The sequence below is a fragment of the Arvicanthis niloticus genome, unplaced genomic scaffold (assembly GCF_011762505.2).
Source record: "Arvicanthis niloticus isolate mArvNil1 unplaced genomic scaffold, mArvNil1.pat.X pat_scaffold_1198_arrow_ctg1, whole genome shotgun sequence".
In the NCBI taxonomy this organism is placed as follows: domain Eukaryota; kingdom Metazoa; phylum Chordata; class Mammalia; order Rodentia; family Muridae; genus Arvicanthis; species Arvicanthis niloticus.
In genome coordinates, this window is record NW_023045201.1 from 25110 (window position 1) to 33456 (window position 8347).

Below are 8347 nucleotides of genomic sequence, written 5' to 3' on the forward strand. Positions count from 1 at the left end.
GGGATGTCATTAAGATGGGAGAAGCAGAGGAGCTAGAAGGTTGTGGGACTGAGGGCGTGTCCCTGGTCCTGTCTGAGGCCAGACTCACACTGCAGACAGATCTGTCTCGACTGCTGTCAGGAAGAGCATTTTAAATAAGCTGGGAACAGCTATTTCCTTTTTGTTAATAAGTCTAGAACCTGCCTGGTGTCTGTTGTAACTGCCTGGTGACTTGGGGGCTGCCCTGCACAGAGACAGGGGAGGGCAGAGATGTGGCTGAGGTCCTAGTGATGTCCACTGTGGCAGGAAGCCCTGTTGTCTCACTTCAGTCTAGAGGACATGACTGCATGTTCTCCATCTCACAGGGCTTTTTTTCAGGGCTGAAGAACAGCTGTGGAGGCACTTTCCTACTCTTTCTCCAGGTTGTGACTATTGCCTGTGCTATGTACGTGTGGATATACACTTTGTGTTCATGTCTCTCTTCTTCCCTGGGAGCCCAATTCCTTCTGCTGAATGTAGGCTTAATGGTGGAGCTGGCCTCACCCAGGGAATGCCATTGGTTGGGGAAGGTGGGTGGGGTTCTGAAGGTTTCAACATAAAACTATCTTGCTGTTGTGGGCTCCCCTCTGTGCCCACACTATGTCCTTCCTTTTGGGTTCAGTGAAGCCTTCTTCTCACCATCTCTTTGCCTTCCCACCAGAGGTGATGCGCTTACAACATGGGCTTGCGGTACTTCTAGAAACTTCTAGAGACTTCTAGGACATTCAGGAGTATTCAAGCACAGGGCAAGTCCCCAGAACCTTCTAAAGCAGGAGTGTCAAACATGCACCCATTATACCACTGTCTCACCCTACAGTCCTAGCCCACATGCTGCATAGCCAATCGATTGGGCTAGGCACACTTTTCTATTCCTGTTCTCTCACAGATCAAGTGCAAACAAAATTGCTGACTGCGGTGCTGAGACAGAAAGAAGTCATGTCAGAAGGATGAGCAACAGAGCCATGAAATGTGTACGAATAAGAAATGAATGAAGGAGACAAGTCCAGGGTCTGCTGCACACAGCTCAGTGTCAACTTGAGCATTTCTTTTCTCTTTTAGTTTGTTTTTGGACTGTGTGTGTGTGTGTGTGTGTCTGTGTGTGTGTGTGTACAGATCTGTGAGTGGGCACATATGCATATTAGTATATTTATGTGTAGAAGCCAGAGGCTTGATCTCTTCCTCTGTTACTCTCTATCTTTGATACTGATGCAAAGCCTCTCACATGAACGCAGAACTCATGAGTTCAGCTAGTCTTGCTAGCTAGTCCCATGTGGAGATCCCACCTCTGCCTTCTGCATGCTGGAATTATAGGCAGGCAATCACATTGCCACCGTTCATGTGGGTGCTGGAGATCCAAACTCTGGTCCTCATATTCTTGTGATAAGTATTTTACCTTATCATCTACCTCCCTGGCCGCATCCCTGCACCTGTATGTCAAATCCCCTTGCTATGCATGGGAATCAATGGCTTTCTTTTTTTTTTCCGGTATAAATCACTAAGCTGAGAATACAGCCTTGGTACTACAAGGAATGGCATCACATTTTCTCTTGTCTGTTTTATCCCATGTTTGACTTGGATTCCATACATTTGACAAACAATATAGCGGTCACTCGAAACTCTAGGCATATGCTTCATTTTAGAATGATGCATATTGCTTGAACTGGATGCTGATTTTCCCTATTTGGCTCCCCAAGAGTGTAGTAGGAAGGTGCCACCAGCCTTACCTGCTGCAGGGCTCTCTGGATGTCGATCCCTTGGCCCCAGGGCACAGCTGGGTTAGCCAGACAGTCCCCAGCATTCCCCCGGCGGGATATGTCAATCCTCTGCCTCCGCAGGCTCTGGAAGGCCTCAGCCATCACCTTCACGCCATCATAGGTAAGAGCGGATGTATACTGAGGAAGGAAGGCAGATAGGCAGGTGTCATAGAGAGCTGACATAGAGGTGGGGTGGGACGCTGTCCACTGGGGGAATGAGCTTCCTGCTGAGTGAGGTAGGTGGTGGGCCAGGGCTGGGAGCTTTTGAAGACACGTGTTCCATCCCTCTCACAGGTGTGCTCAGCAGTCCAGCAAATCAGCTCTCCAGAGCAGTGAGTTCAGCATGGCCAGCTGTGACCTTTAAAGACATGCCAGCAATTTAAAGTTTGTGTGATTTGAAAAATGTTGATTTAATTGGGAAGAAATACATAGGTGAAATATAACATCTCCACAGGCCAAATGCATGGAAAATCAGTTGGCTTCCTCTGTAAGAGAGGCAACAACTGGGAGCCAAGGAAAACTGCCTGCTCTACCACCTCTTTTAAGAGTAAAGGAAATAATATTCCAGGATGAGCAAGCTCTTAATTATCTCTGTGTGCAGCTTACTTCATGGTAAAGCGCATATTCTATAAACATTCCGTCTTGTAGATTAATGATAATGCTTAAGGGTTTTTCTCGCTTGGTCAAAGAGTGGGTAAGATATGAATGAGACAAAACTGGTCTTTCTATCTAGTATGTTATCTTAAGGTCATATGACACAGCTTTAGGACGGGTTTATTTTTCCAGTTCTTAGTTGATTTCCTGGTTTGTTATTTGTGTTCCTCTGTGTGTGTGTGTGTGTGTGTGTGTGTGTGTGTGTGTGTGTTTGTGTGTGTGTGGTGTGTTTGTGTGTGTGTGTATTCTCCTCCTCTGTGTGTACGTATCCCACCCCCATATATGTGTGTGTGTGTGTGTGTGTGTGTAGGGTGGGGATCTTCAATTGCTCTTTTCCTTAATTTTGAGACAGACTTTGATTGAACTTGGAGCTCACAAACTGGCTAGAGCGAGTGGCCAGTGAACCTCATGGATCCTCCTGTCTCTGATTCCTCAAGGCTGGATTACAGGCACACGCTGCTGCCATGTCTAATATTCTCTGTAGGGACTTGGCCATTAAAGTGCCTGCATAAGGATCTGATTTGGATCCCAAGTTACACCCTCAGTCCCTTCTAATTTATATTTTTGAGACAGGCTAGCTTGGAATGTTCTGTGTAGCCCAGGATGACATTGAACTTCTATTCCTTCTGTGTCCACAGTTTAAGCCCTGCCATTACAAGAAAACACTTTTTTTTTTTAAAGCCTGTTTTGATTTTCTCAGAAAAAAATACATTACACTTGGAAATTGCTTGGGCAGTCATAAACTAATTTGTTAGCTTCCATCAGAGTCAGTCTCTGTTTTAAAGCCCTTTGGTTTAATCAGATACTGCAACTAGTCTTGAAGAGAGTTAAGGCAGTTTGATCACTGGTGGGATGAAAAGTGCCTCGGGTATATAGCCTGCAATTCCCAAATAGACTGAGCAGCCTAGAAACATGGGCCAAAGATTCACCAGGGGTCCCAAGTCTGAGGCCACCAGACTTGGCCTCAAAATCCTTCTCAACACAATGTTACATGTAGCCACTGCCATGCTATGTCATCTGACCCGGAAAGGACAATAGCCTGCTCTCCACATCCACAAACATTATCAACTGTCAAACAAAACAGGGTTTGGTTGTGGGATTGAGCTGTGAGGAGCTGACTGAAGAGACAGGAGGAGAGCAGCTACGAATCTCCTGACAGGTTTCTCTGATGGTCTTCTGGGGATACAGATGTGGGGGAGCAAGTGTCACCTCTATCCTCTACTTGCAGAGGCTCTGTCTACAAAGAGAGGGACATTTTGTTGTTGTTGTTATTGTTGTTGTTGTTGTTCTGGGTAAGATGGTGACAAAAGGGTGGGAGCTGTGGTTCTTGCTCAGCATACATGAGGTATTAATTTCCATCGTTAGTGCCACTGGAGAGAAAAGAAAGATGGTGGCCCTACTTAGAATAGAAACTGCATTTTCTGGGTTCCCTTGCAAGCAGCTAAAGGCAGTTTTCTCACATGGGGCTAATGGTGGATAGGTGAAAGATCTGCTAGTGACTACAGAGGATTCTCTCTCTTCTCTCTCCTCTCCTCTTCTCTTCTCTTCTCTCTCTCTCTCTCTCTCTCTCTCTCTCTCTCTCTCTCTCTCTCTTGTGCGTGCGTGCGTGCGTGCGTGCGTGTGTGTGTGTGTGTGTGTGTGTGTAGGTGTTCATGTATGTGTGCTTGTGTTATGTTTGTGTGTTGAGGTTAGAGGTCAATATTAGGAATCCTCTTCCATCTTTTTTTCACTTTAATTTTGAGACAGGGCTCCTCAGTGAACCTGGAGCTCAACAACTGGGCAAGATTGGCTCACCAGCAAGCTCCAGGGATCCTTATTCCCCTGCCTTCCCAGTGCTGGGGTTACATGTGTGTGCTCCCACACCTGGCATTTCACATGGGTATTGGGAATTCAGCCATGTGCAGTGAGCACTTTACTAACTGAGATCTCTCAGTCTCAGGAAAAGAGTTCTTATGAACAGCAGCTGTGCTTGCCCTTTTCCTATCCTGCTGTGTTATGGTTTGAGCCTAGAAGGCATGATCCCCAGAGATGAGCTTTGGAAAGGCAACTCTATCATAAGGACACTGACATAACCAGTTGATGTAGTCAAGCTATTAACCCACCAATGAACTCATAACGCAACGGCATCATTGAGAAGTGGTGGAAATCAGAGGTTTCCCTGGAGAAAGAGGGTCACTGAGTATGTGCTTTTGCAGAATGGAGCTTATCCCTGGACCCTTCTGGAATCCCCAGTTCCTGGATGCCTTGAAAAGAACAGTTTCCCTCCGTTGGTTCTTGCCTTGCCACAGCCTGAAAAGCAATGGAGCGAGCTGGCCACAAGGTGAAACCATGAATAGATCTTTCTTCCTAGAGTTGATTTGTTCTGATATTTTGTCCCACTGACAAAAACCAGCTAGCAGATGCTGGTTGGAATGCTGCCATCATGGCTGAAGTCCATGTGTCCTTCTTGTACAAAGCAGATGTCAAGTGCTAAGCATAATGGAGTAAGACTTTGGGAACCTTTGGTGAATGTGAATCAATGGTAAAAGCCCTGGGCCCCCAACCTCTGTCACAGTGGGATGCCTGACTCTCATGCTGATGTTGTCTTGCTTATTAGAAGACCCATTTCCTTTCTAAAGGCTAATGCGCTCTGCCGTTCAGGAGATGGTTAAGGAAGAAAAAGGGGGTGGGGTATCCATTTTCACACCTTTGGCCTCTTCCAGTCTACCCTGGTGTGATCTCGGGCATCACTTGTCTTCCATTGTTGCATGATTCTGGCTGGGATCGTGTCTGTGTAGTTCACCAGCTGAAAACCTGTCACGTTGGCTCCGCTCTCTTTGAACTTATTTAAGTCAATGTCCATGAAGCCCTGTGGAGGAAGCAAAGGGGAGAGTCAAAACATGTTGCCTGGGCAGGTCTCTGTCACCACAGTGCAGATTCATGAGGCTTTTTCTCCTGCTCCACAGGGCAGAGCAGACTCAATATAGACTTACAGATTTTCTTACACAAAGTTGGAATAGCGGCCAAGATGGCAAATCTGGGATGTAAGAGGGCCAGCTTACACTACCTTGGACCAAGTTACTTTGTTCATTTGTTACTTTGTTTATATAATGGAGCCTGGAGGTTGGGGAAAGGATGAAATAGGCACCATGTCACCAGACTCACAATCAATAAATGGTTGGGATTAAAAAAATTGTTAGTATTATTTTAGAACTCCATACAGTTTATTTTGAGTTTATTTTGATCATACTGACCCCTCCTGCAGTTCCTTCTGGATCAACTCTTCCCTACTCACGTAACTTTGTGTCCTCCTTTTTATGTTTTAACTGACTGTGTTCGCTTTGTACTATGCATATACTTGGGTGTGGTGCCAGTTTCTGAAGCATGATCAACCTACCAGGTATCATTTTCTTCAAGGACGCAGATTACCCCAGCAACTATTAATTGCCAATAACTTCTTGGCTAGGTTAGGAATTCGTGCCTTCCTCCCGTCTTCACACTAGGTTTTGTCTGGCTTAAACTTGTGTAGGGGTTGTGTATGCAGTCACAATCACTGTGAGTTCATATGTGCACCTGCCCTGTTGTGTCTGGAAAATATGTGCAGAATGTATGTGCTTGACTGCATGTGCCCTTGCGTGTGTGTGTGTGTGTGTGTGTGTGTGTGTGTGTGTGTGTGTGAGAGAGAGAGAGAGAGAGAGAGAGAGAGAGAGAGAGAGAGAGAGAGAGAAACAACTGTGTGGAGATTATCTTTCTCTTCGTTCACATCTACATAGGTTCTGGGGATTGAACTTTGGTTCTAGGCTAGTGTGACAAATTCCTTTTCTTCTGCATTATCTCTGGTTCAGATTGTCTGTCTGTCTGTCTGTCTCTCTTTATTCTCTCATATACTATACCTTGATGGAAGTTTCTCCTCCCTCCTTTCTTCCCAGTCCCTCTCTCCCACTTCTCCTCTCCTCCAGATCCTTAAGATGAAAAATATAAGAAGAAAAGGGAACATCTTGAAGGAAGGTTGTCCTTGGTCACCACCCTGCTTCACCTTTGGAGAGAGGAGACATCTGAAGTGTGCTGGGAACAAGTGCCTGGTAGTTTCCCAAGGTCACCAGCAAGTCTGTGAAAGGGGCTGGCTTCTGATGGGGGCCTTCACCTCTCACTGTGCTCTTTCATGTACAGTGAACTGGACCTGTTCTCCTGGAGGGGGCCTGGCCACCTCTGACATCCATGAACGTTTCTTGATTGTAAATGGAATTTTTTTTCCAATTCAGCAAAACTCACTCAAAGTCAGGATGCCTTGAACTTAAAATAAAGCCTTGTATTTATATAATAAATTCAACAATGAACAGTACTTTTATGTCTGTGGCCTCGTTTCACTCCTTTATAAGGTGCAGCTTACTTGTCTGTTTGCCACACTCAGAAACTAAGACAGAAAGGGAAGGTCAGTGCCCGCAAGCTGCTCACTGAGTTAGCGACAGGGAAGGGGCCAGAGCTAAGATCTCCTGCTAAACAATTCACTCCTTTCTCCCCCCAAAAACTCATCACCAAACACACAATTTTGAGAACATAGAGTGGATAAGCTCCCTCCCTTGTGGATCTTACATTCTAGTAGGGGAAATCAGACTGTAGACAAGAAAACATACCACACAATGCCGTGTAGCTGTGTGTGCTCTGTAGTAGCTATGCTTCTATGAAGAGAGGTAAGGTGGGTTTGTGGTTGGGGAGAGAGATAGTCCAGATGACTGTCTGTGGGGTCTCATTGGCAGAAGTAGAGTCCCGTGTGTGAGTTATGGGATACATAGATGGGGCACACTGAGCAAAGGCCTAGGGGTAGGAGGCTGCTTGGAATGCTCTAGAAACAACAAAGAAGCTGATGTGACTGCAAGGCATAGTGAGAAAGATTTCTGGTAGGAGATGAGGTCAGACAGGGGTTCAAGCTGGGTCACACACAGCTTGCATTAACTTATTTCTTTATTTATTTTATCCATTATAATTAGTACTGTGCTACAGGATGTTGAGCAGGGATTGTAAAAATCACATGCGTGTTTGGCTCCGTGGCTTAGGGAAAGTGACCACTGACATACAGAAATAGACTAGAAGAAAGAGTTGGGGAAGTGTGCCTGCAACAGGGAAACCTACAGCTGCCAGTGGAGGTCCATGCTCTGGACCTGGCTCTACCTCAGGACCCAAGGGCTTATCCATAACAACTTCTGAAAGGATGGACTGAATGATTCCAAGGCCGCCTGTTCCCACCAGCGCCTCTGACAGTCCATGACTCCTTTGAACTCTATTTTGTAGACCAGTTCAGTGTCAGTTCAGTCTCACTCAGCCTTTGTTCTTGCTTCCTCTTTAGGGATGCCATTTCTATTCTTGACCCTTTTCCATGGTCAGGATCCTAGCTAGCATAGCATCTCTCCAGAGAACTCACTCCTGTCCCCTCATCTGAAGCACCAGTTCCTGCCCTGCAGCAGACACTGTTCGCCCTCTTTATTTCCACTCCCCATTACACACTGCTATTCCATGTTATGCAGTAACCGCAAATACCTGCCACTCCGCCTGCATGCAGAGGAGGCCAGGCATGTTGGGCTCACATGCCCAGGGACATTGCTACACCAGTGACAGCTGTGGAGTTAGTAGATGCCAGCCCAGTATCTTCTGCTGGTGCCTAAGGTGGTGGACTATTCCATGTTGACATCCAGAGCTGAAGTGAGAGGTGGGACTTCCTGAGAATTTGCCTCCCTTCATTACTGTGTGTCCCTACTGTGTTTCTGAGATTGGCACCTAGCGATTGCTTCTTCCTGAAGCCTTGCTTCGGGCCCTGTTTGTGGGAGAACCCCAGTTGGGTTTCTTCCAACACTCAGTCTGGCTCATTCTAATGTCATGACTACTGCATTTGTGGAGCACCTGTCACCACTGAGAGCATCTTTCCTTATTGTTCTTTTTGTCCTCTC

The 8347-nt window shown here is 46.2% G+C and overlaps 1 protein-coding gene across 1 annotated transcript in view; it reads right to left on the reverse strand.

Annotated features, from left to right (window-relative positions):
- LOC117701501 (glutamate receptor 1-like) overlaps window positions 1-7976 on the reverse strand; it is a gene marked incomplete at its 3' end in the record, with an annotated part of 28692 nt that extends 20716 nt beyond the window's left edge. The window contains exons 1-3 of the mRNA XM_034493156.1: window positions 7941-7976; window positions 5113-5274; window positions 1743-1910 (exon numbers count right to left, since the gene is read on the reverse strand). Coding sequence (XP_034349047.1) covers window positions 1743-1910; window positions 5113-5274; window positions 7941-7976 — 366 coding nt within the window. The remainder of the gene's footprint in view (window positions 1-1742; window positions 1911-5112; window positions 5275-7940) is intronic.
- Window positions 7977-8347: the final 371 nt, after the last annotated feature.